Source organism: Bos javanicus, chromosome 3, assembly GCF_032452875.1.
Source record: "Bos javanicus breed banteng chromosome 3, ARS-OSU_banteng_1.0, whole genome shotgun sequence".
Taxonomy (NCBI): Eukaryota; Metazoa; Chordata; class Mammalia; order Artiodactyla; family Bovidae; genus Bos; species Bos javanicus.
The window spans coordinates 43,619,432-43,646,837 of NC_083870.1; the positions used below are offsets into that span (position 1 = coordinate 43,619,432).

Here is a 27,406-nt window from a genome sequence, read left to right on the forward strand (position 1 = left end):
TAAAAGGAAGAACAGGTAAATCTACAGTCAGAATGTGGGATTTTAACCCACCTTTCTCAGTAATTGATAGAATACACACACACACACACACACACAACCCAGTAAGAATACAGAAGATCTGAATAACACCATCAGTCACTAAAACCCTGTAGACTTGGAGATGACCCACTAAGATCCTCCTTCAAAAAAGGACTTAATGTAGTATGCATGGTCAGTCAACTGCCTCTCTGCCCCAAGCCACATCTTTGCTTCAAATTCATCTAAAGATTCAATCTCAAAAAAAAAAAAAAAAAAGAATCCCTGAAGGGTTTTTTTTTTTGGTAGAAACTAACAAACTGATTTGAAAATTTATAGGAAAATACAAAGGACCTGGACAACCAAAAGGATTTTGAAAAGGAAAAATAAACTGGAAGGGGTTAAACTACTGAAATTCCAGACTCACTATAAAGCTCTAGAAATAGACTGTTATTAACATAAGGACAGAAGAATAGATCAATGGAACAGAATGAATTCCAGAACAAGACCCATACATATTTGGTCAAATAATTTTGACAAAGGTACCAAAAAGAAAGCATAGTCTTTTTAACAAATAATTCTGAAACAATGAGCTATCTGTAATTTTTTAAACGAACCACTATTTATCTGCCTCGTGCCAAATATTAACTAGAAATAGAGCTGTTATAAAAGCTAAAAATTTAAATATTCAGGGTAAAAACATAGGAGAAAATCATATCCACATCTCTTACAAAACGCACAAACCACAAAAGAGAAATATGGAAAAAGTGGACATTGTCAAAGTTTAAATCTGCTCTTCTGAAGATACTGTAAAAATAATGAAAGGCAAACCACATCATGGGGGAAAATATTCTCAATACAAAAATCTGACCATGGCCTTGTATCTAGAATGTATATAGAACTCTTATAACACAATGAGTAGAAAAAAATTACCCAAATGAAAATGGACAAAAGATTTGATAAACATTTCACCAACAAAAGAAAAAATGGCTAATATGTCCACGAAAAAATGTTCAATATCACAGTCATTAGAGAAATACAAATCAAATCCACAATGAGATAACATTATATACCTACGAGAACAGATGAAATCTTAAAAACTGATGCTACCAAGTGTTGAAGAGGGTTTAAAGTGAAAAGAACTCTCAATTTTGCTAGTGGGAATGTAAAGTGGTACAACCACTTTATCACCCATCTATCTCATTCTTATAGATCTGTGTGAGCAAAAGAAGCCTAATGTGAAATAAAACTGTAGCATTTTAGAGGTGGAAAATGTTTTAGAAATCATCCAGTACAATATATTCCTCTTACAATAAAGAAAACAGTGAACAGAGAAGTTAGATGACTTCTTCAAGGCCTTATAACTACTAATTGGAAATAGCAGTTATGAAGTCAAATATCAAGTTCTCTAGATCCCATTACATGCTACTGTAAAATTTCAAAAGACTTCCTGGTGGCCTTTTATCTCTGTATAAAAGGAGAATAAGTTGCCAGCAATCTACATTTGGCAAAGGCATTTGATTTTCCTGGAAAATGTTACAAAATTATTTCAAATCTGGTTAAGAAACTCTTTTGTTTATTCTGTACAACTAAAACTCTGCAGGGGCCACAGGACTGGAAAGGGTCAGTTTTCATTCCAATCCTAAAGAAAAGCAATGCCAAAGAATGCTCAAATTACGCACAATTGCACTCATCTCACACGCCAGTACGCAGAAGGCAATGGCACCCCACTCCAGTACTCTTGCCTGGAAAATCCCATGGATGGAGGAGCCTGGTAGGCTGCAGTCCATGGGGTCGCTAAGAGTCGGACATGACTGAGTGACTTCACTTTCACTTTTTACTTTCATGCATTGGAGAAGGAAATGGCAACCCACTCCAGTGTTCTTGCCTGGAGAATCCCAGGGACGGGGGAGCCTGGTGGGCTGCCATCTATGGGGTTGCACAGAGTTGGACACGACTGAAGCGACTTAGCAGCAGCAGCAGCACAGGCTAGTAATGTAATGCTCAAAATTCTCCATGCCAGGCTTCAGCAGAACGTGAACAGTGAACTTCCAGATGTTCAAGCTAGTTTTAGAAAAGGCAGAGGAACCAGAGATCAAATTGCCAACATCCGCTGGATTATCGAAAAACCGAGTTCCAAGAAAACATCTACTTCTGCCTTATTGACTATGCCAAAGCCTTTGACTGTGTGGATCACAATAAACTGTGGAAAATTCTCAAAGAGATGGGAATAAGAGACCACCTGACCTGCCTCTTGAGAAACCTATATGCAGGTGAGGAAGCAACAGTTAGAACTGGACATGGAACAACAGACTGGTTCCAAATAGGGAAAGGAGTACGTCAAGGCTGTATATTGTCACCCTGCTTATTTAACTTATATGCAGAGTACATCATGAGAAACGCTGGGCTAGAGGAAGCACAAGCTGGAATCAAGACTTCTGGGAGAAATATCAGTAACCTCAGATATGCAGATGACACCACCCTTATGGCAGAAAGTGAAGAACTAAAAAGCCTCTTGATGAAAGTCAAAGAGAGTGAAAGAGTTGGCGTAAAGCTCAACATTCAGAAAACGAAGATCATGGCATCTGGTCCCATCACTTCATGGGAAATAGATGGGGAAACAGTGGAAACAGTGACAGACTTTGTTTTGGGGGGCTCAAAAATCACTGCAGATGGTGACTGCAGGCATGAAATTAAAAGATGCACACTCCTTAAAAGGAAAGTTATGACCAACCTAGACAGCATATTAAAAAGGAGAGACATTACTTTGCCAACAAAGGTCCGTCTGGTCAAGGCTATGGTTTTTCCAGTAGTCATGTATGGATGTGAGAGTTGGACTATAAAGAAAGCTTAGCACCGAAGAATTGATGCTTTTGAACTGTGGTGTTGGAGAAGACTCTTGAGAGTCCCTTGGACTGCAAGGTGGTCCAACCAGTCCATCCTAAAGGAGATCAGTCCTGAGTGTTCATTTGAAGGACTGATGTTGAAGCTGAAACTCCAATACTTTGGCCACCTGATGAGGAGAGCTGAGTCATTTGATAAGATCCTGATACTGGGAAAGATTAAGGGCAGGAGGAGAAGGGGACAACAGAAGATGAGATGGTTGGATGGCATCACTGACTCTATGGATATGAGTTTGGGTAAACTCCAGGAGTTGGTGACAGATAGGGAGGCCTGGCGTGCTGTGGTCCATGGGGTCGCAAACAGTTGGACACGACTGAGCAAGTGAACTGAACTGAAGACCATAATGTACATATTATAACGGCAATACTTTGATTTCTTTTCAAATGAAAATATAAAGGTCAGATTCTAAGCCAGGATACATTACTTCTACAATGTGGCTTTTCCACTTCCAAGTATATACAACATCAATATAAACATTCACTGTGATAAAACAGTTCTTAATATTCTTAGTCTCTCACAATGTTATTTTTTGTTTTTCTAAGTCTGTGAGAGAATAGAAAAAAATATACACTGGTTTCTGCCCCTGGCTCCTGAAACCCTGGTAGTTCTCTAACTGATAAGGGCGCTAGGAGCATCTTTTATTCTAATATTTGGTCTTTGACCCCAGTTCCTGACACATTACTCCTGAAATCCTTGTAATTTTCTGGGTGATAGACGTGTCTTTTGTTCTAATAAGGCAAATTTGGGTGGGCTTCTGGATGAGTCCTGAAGGAGAGCTGCTCAGCAGAAAAAACAAGCCATGATTAGAAGCTTGGAATTTTCAGCCCTATCTCTGAGCTCCCCTACTCCCCCATTGTCTGAAGAAGGCAGAAGGGCTGAATATGGAGTTAATGATATATCATGCCTACATGATGAAGCCTCCATAAAATCCCAACAGTATAGGGTGCGGAGGGCCTCCAGGTTGGTGAACACATGTGTACAGGGAAGGTGAAGCACCCCAAGTCCATGGGTACAGAAGTTCCTGTGCTGGGAACCCTCCCAGACTCTGCCCTAATCTTCATCTGATTGTTCATCTGTATTCTTCATCATATCCTTTAATAAACTGGTGAACATAAATGTTTCCCTGAGTTCTACGAGCCACTCTAGCAATTTAATCAAGCCTGAGGACCTCTGATTTGTAGCTAAATCCAAGTCAGTTGGTAACTGGGGACCCAGGTTGTGATCAGCATATGAAGTAGGGTGGGAGCAGTCTTGTGAGACTGAGCCCTTAACATATGGGATCCGACACCATCTCCAGATAGGTAGTATCAGAACTGCAGAAGGACATCCAGCTGGTGTTGCAGAGAATTTGCCTTGGTGTGGGGAAAAACCCCACACAGATTTGATGACCAGAAGTGTCAGAAGTGAAATATTCTGTATGAGGAGTAGAGGAAACATGCAGGAGCAAAGAAGGGTGTTGTTTTTCTAATATGTAGTCAAGAAGTAAAATATATGCAAACACATGATTATTTGCACTACAGCACCTGTAAAGAATTACAGTTGAATTTACAATTCTGCCTAAAGGAAGAAAAAAAACTCAAAATGAAAAAAATGAAGTATTTCCTTTTTTTTTTTTCCTATTTCTTTTTCTTCCAGTTTTACTGAGATATGATATCTAGTACTGTGTCAGTTTAAGCAGTACAAGATGACTTTCACGTATTATTAAATGATTATCAAATAAATTAACATCAATCACTCTTTGCAACCCCATGGACTGCAGCACACCAGGCTCCCCTGTTCTTCATTATTTCCCAGAGTTTGCTCAAACTCATGTCCACCGAGTCGGTGATGCCATCCAATCATCTCATCCTCTGTCAAGAAGTGTATTTCTAAGACATACACTTAGTTTGATTTTAGAGTACAATATAAGGTAGAAGTAAGTACTTTCATTTAATAAACCCCTATATGCAAAACAAATATATAAAAACAAAATAGATGAAAACAAAGATTATGTTCCACCTCTATAAGACAGTCTTATATATATTTTATATATATATAATAGAGTATTAGTACTTTGGCCATCTCATGCGAAGAGTTGACTCATTGGAAAAGACTCTGATGTTGGGAGGGATTGGGAGCAAGAGGAGAAGGGGACGACAGAGGATGAGATGGCTGGATGGCATCACTGACTCGATGGACGTGAGTCTGAGTGAACTCCGGGAGTTGGTGATGGACAGGGAGGCCTGGCGTGCTGCGATTCATGGGGTCACAAAGAGTCGGACACGACTGAGTGACTGAACTGATCTGATCTGATCTGATCTGATTATATCTATAGTATTTTCCCATTATAACTGAAAACAAACTTCTAACATTTTCATGTTTAATATTTAATTTCAGTCTCTCCTACATTTTTTTCTCTTATTGTCTAATCCCCCTTCTTTTATCCTTTCAGGTGATACCAATCGTCTAGTTTCCAGATTATTCTTTGTTTCACAAAAACTTCCTATCCAAGAAACTTATATATCAATAATCAACAAGAAACTGTTCTTTCCCAAATGTAGCCATATTCAGTTTACAGTCAAAACCCTCATGTACCAGTCAACAAATTAACACCCATATTCCTTTAAAGACCCCGATTACTAAGCTCCCTGAACCCACCTGGAGTTCAGTGAGGCTCTCAGATTTAGAGCAGTATTAGAAGGGTCAGGATGCTTAGATGCTCCACTTTCACCTTAAAGCTAAGACATGAAAAATGTATTGTTCCTGATCAATAAACAGCACTATTTCATTTTGATGACTTTCTTTGGTTTGGTTTGTTATGGTTTTTCTAAAAAAGCATTTTATTTTATTTACTTTAAAAAGTAGTTACTGTTAGTGAGAAAAATGTAGAAACAAAAATTATATTGAACCCAATCCCACTACTCAAAGACATATGAAGATATTTTGATATAGATTCTGTCAATTTTTCTTAAGTTTTTGGGAAATCTCTAAACCTTGAGGACATTAGCAGCAAAGATAAAAGTACCTAGGCCATTTCATATTCCCACTGAAAGGACTTCAACAACTTTTGGAGATTCTTAGTTACATAGGAAATAAAGTCTTGTAATCAAAAGTTCTAAATTCTCCTAAAAAACAGTAGATCTTTCTTGAGGGAAAAGAATGGATTTTAAAAATATAATAAAATACCAAGAAGGTAACAAATGTCCACAATTCCACCACCTAGAACTAACAATTATCAATCTTGTCACATTTGCTTATCTTTCCTTTTTTAAAGGAATAAAACATTATAGTTAAAGTCAAAATTCTCTCTAAGCCACAACTCTAAGTCTTATTCCTCACTGTGCCCCTATTATCATGCATTTGGAGTATGTATTTCAGTGCACTTTTAAAATTTTATATACCTACACAGAAATATGTGTAATCCTAAATATTTTAATACATGGCATCAAACTTTTAACATAAAATATTCCAATATTTTATATTATTTAACATTAACAGAACTATATCTGTATAGAACATGTAATAACATAATATACAGTATATTAATATAATTATATTAAATATATTTAATGTTTTATATTTAATATACATACCTATACAAACATGGTATACATTATTTAGCATCTTCCTTACTGTATTCAGCATTGTTTTGCTTTCTATGTTGACATACAGACCTAGTTCATTGCTTTTAATAACTCTATAATGCTCCATCAAATAAGCGGGCCTTCTATTTACCCATTCTCCTACTGATCAACATTTAAGGTCCTTTTTTCTCCTTTTAAAGATTTAAATTTAAAAATTTTCTTAACATTTTTCAACAAGTAGCTCCTAAATATTATATAAGCTAATTTGTTTCCAGCTATTTTTCTAAAATTTAATATTTTATATGACTTCTCAGGTCTCTTCTAGTTCTGCTAAGTCACTTCAGTCGTGTCCGACTCTGTGCGACCCCACTGATGGCAGCCCATGAGGCTCCCCCGTCCCTGGGATTCTCCAGGCAAGAACACTGGAGTGGGTTGCCATTTCCTTCTCCAATGCATGAAAGTGAAAAGTGAAAGTGAAGTCGCTCAGTCGTGTCCAACTCTTCTCGACCCCATGAACTGCAGCACACCAGGCTCCTCTGTCTATGGGATTTTCCAGGCAAGAGTTCTGGAGTGGGGTGCCATCGCTTCTAGTTCTAACAATACACAATAATTTCAATTTTTTCATCCAGAAGTACTATCTCAATATTTAAATTGTAAACTTTGAGGACTTCCCTGTTGGCACAGTAGATAAGAATCTGCCTGCCAACGCAGGGACACAGGTTTAATCCCTGGTCTGGGAAGATTCCACATGCTGTGGAGCAACTAAGTAGTAGTTCAACAACTTCTGAGCCCACATGCTGAACTACTGAAGCCCACACAGCCCCGTGCTCTGCAACAAGAAAAGCCACTGCAACGAGAAGCCCAAAGTACTTCAAGGAAGAATAGACTCCGCTCTCTGCAATTAAAGACAGACTGCACAAAAGCAACAAAGACCCAGTGCAGAAAAAAAAATTACATTGTATACCGTGAGTATACATATAGCGATACATAACATATTATCATTAACTATTATAAAGTTATTAGTGTATAATAATAATGTATAGCTGTAATCTTGGTGTGTGTATACTATAATCATACTAATTTGATACAGTCACACTGCAAGTCCTTCTAAAAGTCCTTTGCACAGGAATATTTCAGGATTTGCTTAGTCACTAGAAAAGATCTTGTATTTGCTTTCTGATCACTATTTTTCTTTTGAATTGCCAGAGAAGTTTGATATTTACAAAGTTGAGTTTTATTATTTTTAAATCCCTCTCACTTCTTGAAAGAAAAATGTACAACAAAAACTTCATTCACCTAATAACCTCCATTAATTCGGATTTGATGCGTTTGTATGATGACTTGGTTAGAACTGTGTGTAAAAAATATTAGTGAACTTATTAAGAGTTCAAAAAATTCTCAGTAATTAACAATCTTCGGGGGGAAAAAAGGTTTTTCAAAAATACTAGAAGGTATAATTTAAGCATATTTGATATGCTAATTACATATCCCTTATTTTCATTAAAGTAGCTCCCTAAGATCCTTGCCTTTATAAGGCTTTGTCAACCAATTCTGAGTTACTTAAAGCCTTTAAACATTTAAAAAAATATATATATTACATAAAGTATATTTATCATTAATGCACACTACTACTACTTTCACCCTTATGTTAATCAGGGTTAGTGAGAAATTATTTGTTTGTTTATACCATTATTATTGCACTACTACTACTACTACTACTACTAAGTCACTTCAGTATTGTCCAACTCTGCGCGACCCCATAGACGGCAGCCCACCAGGCTCCCCCATCCCTGGGATTCTCCAGGCAAGAACACTGGAGTAGGTTGCCATTTCCTTGTCCATTGCACTAGATAGGCACTAACCAAATTCTGAAACATTCAACTCTATACTCATGTTTCTCTTCAAATTGAATCTTTTGCTTTTTACTAAAGATCCTTGTTGGGGGGGAGAAGCATGAGTGTTACTTCAATTGTTTGAGGCCTTGTAAGATAAACAAGACTGGAAAAAAAAGAAAAGAAAAACACTATATACTAAAAATTTCTATTTATTTTTTACTTGTAGATAAATCTGAAAATCAGCCTGGCTACAAAGTTATTTCCAATAACTTATATGTATAATCTTTAGGTCTCTGTATGAAGCCCATTATTCCACGGAGACAATATCTGTATTTTGCTGTTATGTCTCCAGCCACTAAAAGTCCTGCAAAACTAAATGTTTAATTAATGTTTTTAAATTGTAGTACAATTTATGTGGATTTTGAAAGACTATTAAGTACCTAAGGAATTCTGAAAATTAATTTTCCTTCCATTATAAAAACAAAAGGCTAAATTTCTAACTTAAAGATTTCTTACAGTGAGCTACTTGTACATTTTCTAAACATTAGTTCTGATATACACTTCCTAAGTATTATATATCACACATTATTGATGCATAATAGAGAACATATAAAAACACATTATAAAGTGGTATGCAAATATAAATTCAGAGTAGTCAGAAACAGCTATTAGTATAAAAACAAACCTTCCAAGTTTTTTCTAAGTAAATGAACAGAAAAAGCAAATACATACAGAAATGCTGACTTCAGCTGCAATTTTTTGTCCATTATCTTCCATGATGCCAAAACTTTCAAACTGACCTATAACTGTATGCTAAATGATGATGAATAAAATTCATCACAACTGGCATTTATACGTCTTCTTTCCAAACTATCTCAGTAGACATAATATTCCCCTGAAAGTAGCAACTTTCAAGTTGTACCTGAAGTTCATAAAACTCCTGTGGAAAATCCAAAAGTCTTATTTTTTTATAAAAGTGAAAAGAAACATGAGTTAAAGGTACTTTATATTATCAATATAGTCCATTTTGTTTCTACAGTAGAAATAATAACCTCCACTAAACTAGTGAGCTTAAGTTCACTCTAGAGTGCTTAAGAAAAGCAAAATCCTGTTCAGTAACACTTACCAACTGACTCTACAGTCTGTGGTTCCTATTACATTCTAAGTTAAACAACCTTTCATTGTTTCTCCTCCCTTTTCTTCTTCAAGGTGCCAGGTTTTCTGTGTACATAAGACAGTATGACCTGTATGTAAGTTAGAGTACTGTCAATTTTTAACTTGTTTTTTTCTTTACAGACGGCAGATTTTTCACTTCTGCATTCAGATAAAATCAATAGTATTCAAATATTTCTTCAACTTCACAAATATAAAACCTCTTTGCATTCTAGTTTTTAGATTAAAAATTGTCCAGTATTATCGTACTCTTTACACACGTTAATGACTGGGGAAACATAATGACCTAAAAGATATAGCTCTAAGATTCCCTTCTACTGTGAGGTAGGTGCCACGTAAAAGGTACTCCTTTCTCACTCATCCATTTCCCTACCCCTTTGCTATTCTGTTCTATCACTTTCTGCTGTGGTCACATCCTGCCATTGATAGCTAAAGGCTGAAGTTAAAAGGCATTCTACAAAGAACAGAGGCTAGTGTACAATCCAGGTAGGGTCTGTAGGGTGCCAGAAGTTGCCACCCCAAAGTATGTCTTCAACATGCAGATTATTTCAAGCTGAAAACAGTGAAAGCCCTAAAGACTCAGCAAGAAACTTTGACCTTTCCCTTAACTGACCAAAAAAAAAAAAAAGAAAAAAGGGAATTTAGACAGAGGGTCTGTTCCCAGAATGTCACCAGAGATATCTGCAAGAAATATGGGCTGTGTGTGGTGGAAACTCTAGGCAGAGCCTAGAGATCACAGTCCACTCTGGGTCCCACTGTCACTGCATGGCCCAGCAAATATTTACTTAGCAAACTTTTACTTTTCCATCTTCACGTCAATTGCTTTCCTTCTCTTTGAAGAAACAAACCACTACCTACAACATCCTCTTTTGTCTTTAGCTGCAGAGGGTATTTAAGATGAGGGTTTCAGCCATTTTGACAAGTTACTCAGTTTTCCTCGGTCTCTGTATGTACATATGTTATTAAACTTTTGTGTGCTTTTTCTTTTCTCAATCTATCTTATGTCAATTCAATTCTGAGACCAGTCAGAAGAACCCAAAAAAATTAAAGGAAAAATTCCTCCTCCATGACAGGGTCACAGGCACTAACCATTAGGATAGTTTCAAGACTCAGGAGATTGGGGTCAGAAGTAGAAAATAAAGGTATTACACAATTCACCATCCATGTTTAAATACATACATACCATGGTCAGGCACTACAATGAGCACTGGATATACAATGATGAACAAAACAAATATAATCTTTTTCTTTGGAGGGCTTATCCTCTAGCTTGGAAGACACAAATTATTCAAATAATTTAAGAAATACTATAAGGATGCAAGGGCTTCCAAGGTGGCTCAGTAGTAAAGAATCTGCCTGCCAATGCAGGAGATAGAGGTTTGATCCCTGGGTCAAGAGAAGGAAATGGCAACCCACTCCAGTATTCTTGCCTGGGAAAACCCATGGACAGAGAAGCCTGGCAGGCTACAGGCCATTGGGTCGCAAAAGAGTCAGATACGAATTAAGAGACTAAACAACAACAATATAAAGGTGTAAACTGCTATGACACAGTGTATGATAGGCAAGTATCACAGGCAAATTACAGTCCTTGTATTATTACTGTATACAGTAATGGTTAAACTGAAACACATTTCCCCAAATCCCCTTCTCTATATGGTGCTGGGTCAGAATCAACGAAACACAAAACCTGCACAAGATTTGGAAGGCAGAGTGAACGAAGCAAGAGCCATTACTCCAGAAGATTTTCAAGAGTTAAATGTGATGAAACAGAAACAACGGTGCTAGCAGGTCCCATTCATCCTCTTTTCCCTGCTCTAACTCAACTCCTCCCAACTGCTGACCCTACTGAGCAACAGTTCCTAATCCCTAGAACCTGAAAACGTTACCTTATTTGGAAAAGGGAATTTTGCAGATGAACTGAAGTTAAGGATCTTGAGATGGGAAAATTATTCTGAATTAGCTAAGTAAATCCTAAATGCCAACACAAGGGTCCTCATAAAAGACAAAAGAGGAAAATACAAGTACTTACAAGAAGGCTTTTCCTATGGCTCAGTGGGTAAAGAATCCACCTGCAGTCAGGAAAAATAAGGCACAGGTTTGATCCCTAAGCTAGGAAGATATCCTGGAAGAGGAAATGGCAACTCACTCTGGTATTCTTGCCTAAAAACACCCTGGAGGGCTACAGTCCAAAGGGTTGCAGAGAGTCGGACATGACTGAACATGGATGCACGAAAGAGAAAACAGCACTGTAAAGATGGAGGAAAAAGGAATGTGAAGATGCTGGCCTGGAGCATCTGGAGTGATGTTCCAGACTGGAGTGATGTAGCCACAAACCAAGTGATGCTGGCGCCCACCAGACGCTGGAAGAAAAACTGGAGTGGATTATCCCCTAAAGCCTCCGGAGGGTACAGAGTGCCTCTGACACTTTGATATTAACCCAATGACACTGATTTTGGATTTCTTGCCAGCAAAACTGTGGGAAAATACATTACTCTTATTTTAAGCAATCAAACATGTGGTAATTTGTTACAGCAGCCCCAGCAAACCAAACCAAGCATCTGAGTCTATAATGAAAAAATGTAATTGTTCTCCAGTCCATGTGTAGTCGGGAAGAATGCATTTACTATGTGCTGGAAAAAGACTGGTTAAAATTAAGCTTTCACTACTCAAAAGACATATTAATAAGTTAACAAGAAAACTGGGTTATACTGAAAAGTGCATAGAACAGTTCCTGGCACACAGTATGTGCTCAATAAATATATTTTAAAAATAAATGCCAAAATCTGTAACAAATCAAGGATACAAAAAAATGAGATATCAGTCTAGAGATCATCCATCATGGAAAATCTGAAGCCTATCCACTTGGTTGATAAAACTAAATGACTAATAATAACACTTCTACAGGGAAGGTAAAGACTTGACAAACATTACAAAGTAATTCTACTACAGCTAATTTTATAAAACATCAATTTCTTTGCTATTTTAAAGAATATAAAGGCAAAAAAAATTTTTTTAAGAAAATAAAAGGCAAAGAAGATTACATGTTTATTAGTCTGTTTTTATAACCTGAAATATTAATAGTAGATAATCAGAGGTAAATGTACAAGCTAGAAAACAATTTTTCAATTTTAAGTTTTCTGTCGATATTCAATTACCCTCAAATTGACCAATTTCAGGTATACTACATTTGTCAAAACATATCATCTGAAATATATCTATATATATGCAGAAAGTCAAACATAGTCCTATAAAATAGCTTTGATTTTCAAGCACTAACATTAATAATAGGGTTCTAGTATTTCCTAACATTTTAAAAATGTTTAAGTATTAAACTGTACTAGGGTAATCAAGAATAATGTCTAGTTCTTTATTTAATTCAGCCTGAGGATAAATCTTTAAGATAAGGGGCATTAAAATATTTTTCTTTGCAGCCTTCACAAATGGTAAAAGTTTTAGAAAAATATGTTTATCAGTGAAAATAATTTAACAGAAACTTCACATGAATTGTTATAGTTTATGGCCTGACAAACTATCAAAGATTTAAAAATTTTTAAAAATCTTAACCTGTTAATTTGTGCTTGGGTAACTAATGAAAGATTACCACACTACCATAAGGACAAAATTCCAATATTAAAATTCAAATCCATTCTAAATCTGACAACACAACCACTCCCAAGTAAACCTTTAATAGTCTTAGAAGTTTCTATTCACTATGGTTGTATTAACCATATAGGATATAAAAATATTTTGTTTTATGCTTTTTTGTTTCCAAAACGTAAAAAATTTTTATTGAAGTACTGTATAGTTGATTTACAATGTTGTATTAGTTTCTGGTATATAGCAAAGTGATTCAGTTATACATGCATAATTATTTTTCATTATAGGTCATTATAAGATACTGAATATAGGTGCCTGTGCCAAACGGTAGGATCTTGCTTATCTATTTTATACATAGTAGTTTTTATCTGCTAATCTCAAACTCCTAATTTACCCCTCCTCCTGCCTTTCCCCTTTGGTAATCATACGTTTGTTTTCTATGTCTGTGAGTTTCTGTTTCTATTTCTGAATACAATATGAATCTATCTCATGTCCTGCTTCATTTCTGATGGGGACAGCCTTCAGGGTTTCACAGCTCTAAATCTACCGTCCATATAGCAAATGTCTTAATAAAATGTGGATCTAATCACACGCCTTTCCTATTTGTAAAGTTTAACTGAAATACAGGGCCTGTCACATAATAGTCATTTACTCTGTTAGATTTATAAAAGAACAAATAAACTCTGTAATATGTAAATTCTCAGAAGGGAAAAATGACCCTGTGAATTAAGTCTCTCTGTACATACATATGGAGAAGGAAATGGCAACCCACTCCAGTATTCTTGCCTGGAGAATCCCATGGAGAGAGGAGCCTGGTAGGCTACAGTCCATGGGGTTGCAAAGACTTGGACACGACTGAGCGACTTCACTTTCACTTTTAAACAAATGCAACTGGTTTTCATTAAATATTTTCTAATAGTTGCAACTTCACAAGAGAAGTTAATGAAATAATTATTTACTGAGCACCTGCAACCAATCAGACATTGTGCTAGGTGCTTTATAGGCATCATCTCACTTAAAACTCATTTAATCTGTAAAGGAGATACCACTCATTTTACAGATTAAAAACTGAAGTTCTGAGATATTAAGTCTATAACTTCCTTTGCATAATATGACAGAATTCAGATACGAAGCATGATTTCTCTCAGTCAAAGCTACAATTCATGGCCCATGAATTTTTGCAAGGAGTCTATTGCATGGTCTTTGCAATAATGCCTAAGTGTTGAAACATGTCTAAGTTTTAGAGGGTCAGTCACCATAACATATTAGAGTATGCCTCCACCAGATTGTATAAGTTCACATTCTGTCTCCACATAACCATAACCAGGGCAAAGTACTTAACCTCTGTCCCTCCTTTCTCTTACCTATAAAATGGGAATAAACAATAGTATGTACTTCATAAGACGGTTTAAAGGATATAAATTACAAAACAGGGGTTATAATTCTACATTGCCTCATCTGAGTATTCACTGGATAAAAGAGTCAGCAAAAACAATACCGGGAGCAGACTGTGGCTCAGATCATGAACTCCTTATTGCCAAATTCAGACTTAAATTGAACAAAGTGGAGAAAACCACTAGACCATTCAGGTATGACCTAAATCAAATCCCTTACAATTATACAGTGGAAGTTGAGAAACAGATTTAAGGCACTAGATCTGATAGACAGAATGCCTGATGAACTATGGACGGAGGTCTGTGACACTGTACAGGAGACAGGGATCAAGACCATCCCCAAGAAAAAGAAATGCAAAAAAGCAAAATGGCTGCCTGAGGAGGCTTTACAAATAGCTGTGAAAAGAAGAGAAGCCAAAAGCAAAGGAGAAAAGGAAAGATATAACCATCTGAATGCAGAGTTCCAAAGAATAGCAAGGAGAGATAAGAAAGCCTTCCTCAGAGATCAATGCAAAGAAATAGAGGAAAACAACAGAATGGGAAAGACTAGAGATCTCTTCAAGAAAATTAGAGATACCAAGGGAACATTTCATGCAAAGATGGGCTCGATAAAGGACAGAAATGGTATGCATCTCACAGAAGCAGAAGATATTAAGAAGAGGTGGCAAGAATACACAGAAGAACTGTACAAAAAAGATCTTCATGACCCAGATAATCATGAAGGTGTGATCACTCCCACTCACCTAGAGCCGGACATCCTGGAATGTGAAGTCAGGTAGGCCTTAGGAAGCATCACTACGAACAAAGCTAGTGGAGGTGATGGAATTCCAGTTGAGCTATTTCAAATCCTGAAAGATGATGCTGTAAAAGTGCTGCACTCAATATGCCAGCAAATTTGGAAAACTCAGCAGTGGTCACAGGACTGGAAAAGGTCAGTTTTCATTCCAATCCCAAAGAAAGGTAATACCAAAGAATGCTCAAACTACCGCACAATTGCACTCATTCACATGCTAGTAAAGTAATGCTCAAAATTCTGCAAGCCAGGCTTCAGCAGTACGTGAACCATGAACTTCCAGATGTTCAAGCTGGTTTTAGAAAAGGCAGAGGAACCAGATATCAAATTGCCAACATCTGCTGGATCATTGAAAAAGCAAGAGAGTTCCAGAAAAACATCTATTTCTGCTTTATTGACTGTGCCAAAGCCTTTGACTGTGTGGATCACAATAAACTGTGGAAAATTCTGAAAGAGATGGGAATACCAGACCACCTAATCCGCCTCTTAAGAAAACTGTATACAGGTCAGGAAGCAACAGTTAGAACTGGACAGGAAACAACAGATTGGTTCCAAATAGGAAAAGGAGTACGTCAAGGTTGTATATTGTCACCCTGCTTATTTAACTTATATGCAGAGTGCATCATGAGAAACACTGGGCTGGAGGAAGCACAAGCAGGAATCAAGATTGCTGGGAGAAATATCAATAACCTCAGATATGCAGATGACACCACCCTTATGACAGAAAGTGAAGAGGAACTAAAAAGCCTCTTGATGAAAGTGAAAGTGGAGAGTGAAAAATTTGGCTTAAAGCTCAACTTTCAGAAAACTAAGCTCATGGCATCCAGTCCCATCACTTCATGGCAAACAGATGGGGAAACAGTGCAAACTGGCTGACTTTATTTTTCTGGGCTCCAAAATCACTGCAGATGGTGACTGCAGCCATGAAATTAAAAGATGCTTGTTCCTTGGAAGAAAAGTTATGACCAACCTGGACAGCATATTAAAAAGCAGAGACAGTACTTTGCCAACAAAGGTCTGTTAAGGCAAGGCTATGGTTTTTCCAATAATCATGTATAGATGTGAGAGTTGGACTATAAAGAAAGCTGAGCGCTGAAGAATTGATGCTTTTGAACTGTGGTGTTAGAGAAGACTCTTGAGAGTCCCTTAGACTGCAAGGAGATCTAACCAGTCCATCCTAAAGGAGATCAGTCCTGGGTGTTCATTGGAGGGACTGATGTTAAAGCTGAAACTCCAATACTTTGGCCACCTGATGTGAAGAGCTGACTCATTTGTAAAGACCCTGATGCTGGGAAAGATTGAGGGCAGGAGGAGAAGGGGATGACAGAGGATGAGATGGTTGGATGGCATCACTGACACAATGGACATGGGTTTGGGTGGACTCCAGGAATTGGTGATGGACAGGGAGGCCTGGCGTGGTGCAGTTCATGGGGTCACAAAGAGTTGGACATGCCTGAGCAACTGAACTGAACTGAACTAAGACTTACTCATGTTACAAAATGCCACTAATAACATTTAAAATTGGCTTTTTATAGCACATATGAATTTAGAAAAACCTTATCTACCTTTAACAGAAAAACTAGGCAGAGTAGGTATAAAGTCATGTGTGGACATTTCCTTACTGGAATAATTTTCTTTCTTAGCACTTATCTGACATGATCTAAAATTCCAGCTTCATTTTAACTCTGTTTTCTACTATATTACCTGACTTACCAAAGCTTTTCAATTAAAGTGCTTATCTCCAGGCAGCAACTGATTCTTTGGTTCCATTTGGGATGGTATCTCCGACATGGATGATAAACTAGTAAGAGTTTTGAGTAGGCAATCTGGATTGAGCAGCTGAGTTACACTTTAGCTTATAAAATAAACACTCATATTTATATACCAAACACTCTCAAATTTATATAGCAGAAGACATCCAAAAACCAATCATTAAAATACATATAAAAAAATCATATTAAAAAAAAAAAGTAACAAAACAAAACAAAACCCATATATAACCACAGCACTATACTCCTTCATTAAAGGAAACAATTAAGTTTAATGTACTTAGGATACACCTGTTTTTCAGACAGGTGAAATCTAATGTTAAGCTACCAATTCATATTGATCTGAACTTTAATAAATTCATACACGCATTATTATTAACTACTAGTTTGATGATGTTCAAGCTACCTCAGTAACCCAGACAGGTCTACAATTTACTCTTCAGTTTTTTATAATTTCACACACACACACAAATCCACAGCAGACTGTTATCAAATAGAAACTTCCTTCTCTAATAAAGGGAAATAAACTCAAAAGTTATACTTCATAGCTACTGAAGGATGATTAGCCTTTAAGGGAGAGAATATTTCAGTTGATTCCAATTATCTGTCCAGTCATTCATCCAACATACTTTCTACTAATATCCATTTCAAATATAACTGAGGCAGCCCAGACCGTGTATGTAGGACACAGGGTTTGATCTGTCTCACCCTGAATATTCTCATTTAAAAGGTGGTGATGGGAAACAAAATATGTCATTCCCAAAATATGCTACTTTGACATATTATTTTGAGTTGTAGGTATTAAAACGCAGGGAAACCTTCTCTGAATTTCCCTTATCTGCTTAAACATAAATCCTCTAAAAGGAAGTCAACTGTCATAAATCCACTCCCCAAAGGAGCTTCATCAACCGAGACTGACTATTAATCACAGGAGAGGAGACTAAGAGAGGAAGGTAAATTCTGATGTTGTCCTTTACAAATTCAGATTAGCAGGAGAGAACATTTGTAAAAATTCATTCTCTGAATTGCAACTTTGTATATAAAATGGTTTTGGTATATTCATCGTTTTTTATTTTATTTTATTTATTTTTGGCTGTGCTGGGTCTTTGTTGCTTCATGGGCTTTTCTCTGGTTGCAGTGAGCAGAGGCTACTCTCTAGCTGTGGTGCAAGGGTTTCTCATTGCCATAGCTTCCTTACTGCGGAGCACAGGTTCTAGGGCACACGGGCTCAGGAGTTGCAGTTTCTGGGCTGTAGAGCATAGGCTCAGTAGCTGTGGCCCACGGGTTTAGCTCTGCGGCGTGTGTGATCCTCCAGGTCCAGGGACCAACCAATCTCCTGCATTGTTGTTGCTGTTCAGTTGCTAAGTCATCTGACTCTTTATGATCCCACAGACTGCAGCATGCCAGGCTTCCCTGTTCTTCACCATCTCCCAGAGTTTGCTCGAATTCGTATCCACGAAGTCAGTGATGCCCTCTTCTCCTTATCTCAGACTTTCCCTTTATCAGGGTCTTTTCCAATGAGTCAGCTCTACGGTACTATGGTAGCCATAGTATTGGAGCTTCAGCTTCAGCATCAGTCCTTCCAATGAATATTCAGGATTGACAGGTTTGATCTCCTTGCTGTCCAAGGGACTCTCAAGAGTTTTCTTCAGCACCACAACTCAAAAGCATCAACTTTTTGGCACTCAGACTTCTTTATGGCCCAACTCTCACATCTGCACACGACTACTGGAAAAACCACAGCTTTGACTATATGGACCTCTGATGGCAAAGTGATGCCTCTGCTTTGTAACATGCTGTCTAGGTTGGTCATAGCTTTTCTTCCAAGGAGCAAGCATCTTTTAATTTCATGACTGCAGTCACTGTCCACAGTGATTTTGGAGCCCAAGCAAATAAAATCTGTCACTGTTTCTACTTTTTCCCTTTCTGTTTGCTATGAAGTGATGGGACTGGGTGCCATGACCTTAGGTTTTTGAATGTTGAGTTTTAGGCCAGCTTTTTCACTCTCCTCTTACTTTCATCAAGAGGCTCTTTAGTTCCTCTTCACTTTCTGCCATTAGGGTGGTATCATCTGCATATCTGAGGTTGTTGATACTTCTTTCTCCCTGCAATCTTGATTCTAGGTTGTGATTCATCCAGCCTGGCATTTTGCATGATGTACTCTGCATATAAGTTACATAAGCAGGGTGACAATATACAGACTTGATATACTCCTTTCCCAGTTTTGAACCAGTCCATTGTTCCATATCTGGTTCTAACTGTTGGTTCCTGACCTGCATACAGGCTTCTCAGGAGACAGGTAAGGTGGTCTGGTATTCCCATCTCTTTAAGAATTGTCCATAGTTTGTTGTGTTCCACACAGCCAAAAGCTTTAGCACAGTCAATAAAGATGTTTTTCTGGAATTTGCTTGCATCTTCCATAATCCAAAGGATGTTAGCAAGTTGATTTCTGGTTCCTCTGTCTTTTCTAAATCCAGCTTGTCATCTGGAAAGTCTCAATTCATGTACTGCTGAAGCCTAGTTCATGAACTGCTGAAGCCTAGCTTGAAGGATTTTGAGCATTACCTTGCTAGCATGTGAAATGAGTGCAACTGTGTGGTAGTCTGAACATTCACTGGCATTGCCCTTCTTAGGAACTGGAATGAAAACTGACCTTTTCCAGTCCTGTGGACACTGCTGAGTTTTCCAAATTTGCTGACAGGCAGATTCTTTACCACTGAGTCACCATGGAAGCCCACTCATTGGTTTGATTCTTGCCTTCCCAGGGACAGCTATTGCTTTCCAGTTTGTCTCATTTTGTGTCCTGAAAAACTGGGGTTGGTTTTCTGCCTGCTCAGGCATGCAGGTTATGATTCTTGTGTATTCAAGCAACTCAACTGTAAGGTTGGGGGCAAAAAAATATGAGGAGACAGAAATGTGGGTTACATCTCATCTGCAGCTACTGTCCTACAGACCACTGCCAGCTTGGGGTGGGGGGTGGGATGTTACCATCTTAAAATTTTGTGTATCACAGAAATAATCAAATTTCCTTGTCCACTGCATTAGAATGAACTCTCACTGATCCTTAACTATGACCATTTTTAAGTCTTCTGTCATTTACAAATAGTTACTGTTTTACTCTTATGCTTTCCTGCTGCTCCTAAGTCACTTCAGTCATGTCCGACTTTGTGTGATCCCAGAGACGACAGCCCACCAGGCTCCCCCGTCCCTGGGATTCTCCAGGCAAGAACACTGGAGTGGGTTGCCATTTCCTTCCTGAAGTTTGTCCAGAACATTTGTCTTCAAAAAGATTCAAGAAAATGACACTGATAAGTACTCTACATTACAGATTTGTAATAACTTTAAGATCATACCAATGAACTAGGTAATAAATTCCAGAACTCTAATGGAAAAAATTAATGGATTCATGAAACTACTAACTTTAGATCAAGCAAAACAGGAATAATTACATGGGACTGAGAAAATGATGAGAATGATTTTTAATTTTATGACTTTTTGTTAAAAACATTGCTAGCTCTTTAACACTTTAACAGATTGAAGGAAGTCTTTTTTCTTAAACTTTCTATAATTTAAAGCAATTTGGTAAATTATATCTTTGCAAACAGAACGGAAACATTTATTTATCTGTTTCCCCCTACGTGATTCTTCAAAAAATCAGAAACTAATAGTGAGTATTCTTAATTTCATGACAATATAGTTACTTGCATATGTTCAATAAGAATCTATTTTCCTTGTAATAGGATACAGTGGGAAACACTGGCTATACGGCCAAAGTTTTGACTGAGATGTCATATTTGAGGATAATATCAACTTTAAGGAATTAAGGTGGACTTTGTGTAAAGTCCACCATTCTTTTGGTAAAGAATCCACCTGCAATGTGGGAGACCTGGGTTCAATACCTGGGTTGGGAAGACCACCTGGAGAAGGGAAAGGGTTCCCACTCCAGTATTCTGGCCTGGAGAATTCCATGGACTGTATAGTCCACTGGGTCGCAAAGAGTCGGACACGATTCCAGCTTTCACTTTACAAGGTCAATGAAGCCCCTTCCAGAAACACACACACACACACACACAAAACCCCTGGTATCTTGCTTTCATAGTTCCAAGCCATATCAGTTGAGTAAGGAAGGTCATTTTCTGATGGGTCCAAGAACTTAAGGATTTCTTAGGGACCTCAAGGAAAAAGGAGAGAGAAATTCACTCAAATCTAAGTATTACAGGAGAAATCTGACGGTCAGTCCTTGGCTTGGCTTTCTGGGCTTGAGATACTTTCAAACGTCTGAGATTCCTTCTGAAAAGTTACAGCAAAGCAGATTTTAAGAGTCTTTATGGTCAATTACTATTCTTACTGCATTTACATAAATAATCAGGCCAAGTTTAATGAGACTAGACTTATTGTGCAAACAAATTAGTCTTACTGTAACTATCTTTGGTAGAAGTAGAGAGGACTAGAGAGAGAACATTTACGTTTCAGTAGCACACTTCTGTGGATATCATATTCTACTGTAGTCCACTGCCTTTGAGGTTTTATAATCTACTTGTACACTGGATTGGATCTCTGAATTATTCTAGTTTCCTCCAATATCTAGTTATGACTCTCTAAACTAACATTTTCAACTTTCTCTACTCTGACTTGGAATCACAAAAACTAAACACTGTCCTTTTCCCAAAGCCCTGCAAGCTGAAGCTAGACAACTTGGATAACTTATTATTTTTCCAGTTTTATTGAGTTATAATTGACATACAGCACCGCATAATTTTATGTTGCACAGCATAATGATTTGACTTACATACATCGTGAAATGATTACCACAGTAAATTTAGTGAATATCAATCTTCTCATGTAAATTAAATAGAAAATATATATTTATGTTTTTTGCCTTATGATGAGAATGTTTACGATTTACTCTCAACAACTTTAATATATAAAGTACAGAAGTAATACTACATTTATCACATTGTACATTATAGCCCTAGTATTTATTCATCTTATAACTGAAAGTTTTTGCCTTTTGACTACCTTCTTCCAATTCTACCCTACCTTCCACCCTGCCACCCTCTGGTAACCACAAAAATGATGTCTTTTTCTGAGTTTGTTTTTGAAGTACAATTGACATACAACACTATGCTAGTTCCTGGTATGCACCATAGTGATTTGCTACTTCTATACATTTCTAAAGTAATCACCATGATACATACAGTCACCATCTGCCACCTAAGATTTACACATGTACTGACTATATTCCCCACACTGTACATTTCCTACTTGTGACCGTTTGTTATTGGAAGTTGTACCTTTTAATCTCTTCCACCTATTTCTCCCCTAACCACCTGCTTGTTCTCTGAGTTTATGATTCTATTTCTGTTTAGAATGATCACTCTTGTGTTATAGTATAATCTTATTTCAGCTTTTTATTAATCTTATATTTGAAAATGCTTTTCTATTCTATGTTTTAGTACTTTATTTGATCCTCAAAGTAATAAATCTTTGAGGTAGTATAGATAACTTTCTCAAAAAATGATAGCAAAATGCTAATTTACCAAATATTATAAAATACTTATAAAGTGCAGCACACAAGAGAAGAATGTTTTGGACTGAAGACGGACTTTAGAGAGCTTTATAAGAAGGAAGTAGCAACTTCCAGTTGGAAAAGAAGTCCTGGGAATACTGTACAGCATGGTAACTATAGTTAATAATACCATATTGTATATTTGAAAGTTGCAAAAAGAGTAAACTTAAAATCTTAAAAGCTGTCATTACAAGAAAAATTTGGGGGACTTCTCTCGTGATCCAGTGGCTAAGACTCTGAGCTCCCAATGCAGGGGACCCAAGTTCAATCCCTGGTCAGGGAACAAGATCTCACATGCTGCAACTAAGACCTGGTGCAGCCAAATAAATAAATATAAAAAAAAAAAGAAAAATTTTGTATCTATGTGTGGTGATGAATGTTAACTAGATTTGTGGTGATAATTTTGCAATACGTACAAATATCAAATCATTATGATGTACACTGGAAACTAATACAGAGTTATATGTCAATTACATCTCAATTTTTTTAAAAAATTAAAGGAGGTGGCATTAAAGAATACCTTTTGCAAAGATGGACAGAATGATTTCTACAAAGATGGAAAAAAAGGCCTTCCTTGTAGGAAGAAAGGATGTAAGCAAAGAAGGCGGCACATAGGCATAGAACATGTTCAGAAATTAACTTCAAAGTAACTATTACGATTGAGCTAAAAAACAGAACTCGTGGGATAAAATAATTTTTTAAAAAAGAATGAAAGGGACATGTTGATTTGATTGAAGTCAAGGAGAGCTACACATTTTTGAAGAGCTTTGGTTGGTAACCTAAATAATTTTAAATTTAATCTGGATTCAATAGAAAGTCACTGGAGTATGTCTGAGGAAAGAGAAACCAAGGAATACATAAGACCTCTGGTTTTGAAAAGCAGTTTCAAGGGGAGTTACTGGAAGGGAGATAGGCTGAGGGCAGCAAATCCAGCCACTGCCACAGAACAAGTAAGAAGAGGAAAGAGAAGTCACGTTTAGCATAGAAATGAAAAAGAGAACAAGCAAACTGGGATGCTGAAAAAGTAGAATCAATACTTGGGAGGAAAGTTAGGGCCAGGAATGTAAATTTAGAAGTCATGCCCTTAAAGGAAACAATCTGAGTTTACCAGCGAAAATGAGTAAGGGCACCAAGTGAGAAACTACCAAATTTCATTTTTGACTACCAGAGTTGAACGCTGATCGAAAACAAAAAACTGCGGTTCCATTTTCAAATGCTGCATGTAACAGAACATAATAAAAGATTCAGCCTTCTACCATAAAGTAATGAAAAGTGTTTTACCAAGCATGGCCCAATACTACATTTAATATTACCCTTTAATTCATTTGAACCAGCATCCCCTGTAGTTTAGTTGCTTTAAATAAAAGTTAATTAAAATCTTCCCTTCCTAAACACTCAGAACCCAACAAGCACACCTTTTCTGATAGGAATCCCACCTGGCCTCAGACAGCCTTTGCCTGCGTACTAGCCTTACCAAGGACAACCTTTCCATTTCTTGAAGTCCCTGAGGCTTCTTCAGCGCAGGGTCCCGGTCTCCTGGCTCGGCATCAGCCACAGGGCCGTACACCGAGCGGGAAGCTCCAGGGCAGTTCGCAAATGGAGTGACCGCCAGCCTGGCCCTCCGGCCACTCGGTTCCGCACGCCCGAGACTCTAAAGCACACACTGCCGTTTTCATTTGGTTGACACACCCCTTTCCTGGAGCCCTTTTCCTTCCTACACCTAGCACATTCCTCACGTCGTCCCTCGTACTTACAACGTGTCACTTCATCCACTCCCACCCCGTACTCAGCTAGTACTTAAGGTATTCCATACCGTTCCCTTCACTCAGACAGACTTCGTATCAGCCGCGCGCCCGCTGCATCCTCCCGGAGCTGCCCCGGCCAAAGCAGAGGCCACCGGCCTGCCCGTGCCCGCCGCCACCCAGGAGCGCACCAGGCTCACCTTCCGCGCAGCTCGTCCGGCTGCGCGTACTGGGGGCGGCGGCTCAGCTCGGCCCGGCGCCCCAGGCTGCGGCGCCCGCCGGGTCCTCCGCTTCCCTTGAAGCGCAGCACCACTCGCTACCGCCGCCGTCGGTGCCGCCGGCCCAGTGCGGCTCAGGCGTTTCCGGGTTCCCGCGGTCCCGTCTCCCAATCGCTCCGGCTGCCGCCTCGGCCCGGGTGAACGCCGTTCCCGGCTCGGCTCTGCTGGTCCCATCTTGGCATTTGCCAACTCCGTCCCCAAGACGAGGACTTAAGAGGCTCCGCGGGCGACCCCCGGAGCCGGCTTCACTGTCGTGTCCTTGCCTGGGGCAGTACCTTCTGCTAGTTGTTTCCTAAAGGGACGTAGCGAACGGAGTGACTCCAGCGGCGTGCCTCTGCCGGACTGCCTGGTGGCGAAGGTCGCCAGAGTGTGAGACTGCGAAAGTAAAGTCAAAGTCCTTTGGGGGCAAAGGACCCTGAGAGGGAGTGAGGAGGTGGATCCAGGAAGCAAACACACTGGGTTCTAGAAATGTCAGTGACAGTGAAAACTAACGAGATTCGTTCTGGCTCAGGCTGCCATTCATTTTTCTGGAAGGCTTGTTCGGTTGGAAATAACCGCTTCTCCCACTCTGGTTTAGACCCTGAGGCTGAACAGAGCCTAGAGCAGCGCCACCAAATTAGTAGGGTAGGATTATCCCTTTCCTCTTAACACCACGCCGCTATGAATTAAGCCTGTGTCTCTTTATATTGCAAATGATTAAAACTACATCCGAGAAAGACAAACGGAGAAAGAGAGCAGAAAAACAAAATTAAATAACTGTATTAGAGTAGAATGACTGGCTTTAAAATTTTGGCTCAGATGGAAACGAATCTGCCTGCAACGCAGGAGACCCAGGTTGGATCCCTGGGTTGGGAAGATCCCATGGAGAAGGAAATGGCAGTATTCTTGCCTGGGAAATCCCACGGACAGAAGAGCCTGGAGGGCCTCCAGTGCATGGGGCTCGCAAAGAGACACGACTTGAGCGACTAACACTCATGATCTTGAGAAATTCCCAGGATGGTGGAATATATCTTAGATTTTCATGTTTGTTCTAAATATTTGGGAAGTAAAATGTGCCTGATGCATAATAATAATAATAGCCAGGCACTATTCTAAGATTAAGATAGAATATATAATGAATCTTTTCCTCCTTTTGTAAGAGGGAAAAGATTTAAACTATTTTAGAAATACTTCGGCAGGAAAAATATACCTTATGACATAAATAAGGTATATTTTATGTTTGTTTGTTTTTTTAAGAGAAAAAGATTTTTTAGTCTGTTCAAAAAGTTTTAAAATGAAAAGGAGAGAAGTGGAGGCAATTATTCATTAGGAAACAGTAACATGGTGCTTTGGCCTCTTGGAAGAGGACCAAAGCTCTAAACAGACAAAAACAACAATGAAAATAGAGGGTTCAATATATTTATGACACCCACAACTGATGTAAAGATATGGGTTGCCAAACTGATGACCAAAAGAAAGTAATGCTTTCATTGACCTCTCCTAGCTTTACAATTTGTACTTAGATACTAATGTAGTGGAAACTAGTTTAGGCACCCCATTATGTTAGCCCTTATTCTCTCTACCCATTCAACCTACACAGCACACGGTTGCACCTCAGTCCTATCTGACTTACTCTTTGGGACATCATGGACTATAGCCCCATGGACTGTAGCTCGCCAGGCTCTTCTGTCCATGGAATTTCCCAGGCAAGAATACTCGAGTGGGTTGCAGTTCCCCAGAGCTATCTGAGAGTATGTTTTCCAGGCTACAGACCACAATAAGATCTCCAAATAAAACTTAACTTGCAACTTTTTGGTTGTATGTTTTTCTTCATTTGACAGTGCTTAAAAAAAATTTGTTTTATCAGAAATTCAAATTTAATGTGATATCCTATATTTTTATTTTCTAAATTTGGCAATGCTATCGAAAGCATGAATATTATAATATTGCACAATAACTGCAGTTTCCAAGGGTGCCCCAGAGAAATTAAGACCAATTAAATTATATTTGGTGCAGATGCCACTGCAAGCCTTAGGCACACAAGCGACTTTCCCCCCATCAGTATCTTCAGGCAGTCAAGGCTGGTACTTTATGAACTTTAATGGCTTAAGACTTCATAGGAAAAAAAGACAAGAAAGAAAGTGAGCAGGGACTATCGAGATTTATATATTTAATTTTTTTTAATTTCTTTCTAAAACAGTTAAAATACAAAAAATTTCCTGGGCAATTAAACCTCAGGTTTCCAGGTGTTACTTATACTTTGTTCTTATACTATTATAGTTCTTAAAACTATGGAATTGAAGATGAAGCTCATCAACAGGAAAAACCAGTCTTTCCTTGATTTGCAAGCTACTGAATCTGGCATGCTTTAGGGCAAAGCATCTGCATAGAAAGAATAGCCAAAGTTTATTTACTTGACCATCATTGACCTCTAAGAGAAATTGAATGAGGTTACTTCCATATCATCAGTAGCTCAGTAGTCATGTGCCTCTTTTGCTTTCTGATAGATCCGTAGATCTCTTTAACACTCTATAGAACAGCTATTTGACAGGTTTGAAAGGAAATAACTTTTTATTTCCAGGTTCTGCCTGGCTTTTCGTATTATAACAGACTTACTTTCGGGGGGGATTAGGAGGTTGTTCAGAGAAGGCAATGGCACCCCACTCCAGTACTCTTGCCTGGAAAATCCCATGGACTGAGGAGCCTGGTAGGCTGCAGCCCATGGGGTTACCGAGAGTCAGACACGACTGAAGCGACTTAGCAGCAGCAGCAGCAGGAAGTTCTTTGGGCTTCCC

The 27,406-nt window shown here is 38.3% G+C and overlaps 1 protein-coding gene and 1 non-coding gene across 6 annotated transcripts in view; one reads left to right on the top strand and one right to left on the bottom strand.

Annotated features, from left to right (window-relative positions):
* The window catches only part of SLC35A3 (solute carrier family 35 member A3), a 52,110-nt gene extending 27,072 nt beyond the window's left edge, over positions 1–25,038 (bottom strand). Inside the window, exon 1 of one of the 5 annotated variants that reach the window (XM_061411080.1) lies at positions 24,555–25,038. In XM_061411080.1, coding sequence (XP_061267064.1) covers positions 24,555–24,806 — 252 coding nt within the window. In that variant the 5' untranslated portion in view covers positions 24,807–25,038. Of the gene's footprint in view, positions 1–9,049; positions 10,082–24,086; positions 24,378–24,425; positions 24,531–24,554 lie in introns of those variants that run through there. The other 4 variants (XM_061411083.1, XM_061411082.1, XM_061411084.1 and 1 more) reach the window with 4 other exon arrangements.
* LOC133245500 (U5 spliceosomal RNA) lies at positions 8,368–8,482 on the top strand. The gene has a single exon (XR_009735747.1). It is a non-coding gene; the product is annotated as a U5 spliceosomal RNA (small nuclear RNA).
* Positions 25,039–27,406: the final 2,368 nt, after the last annotated feature.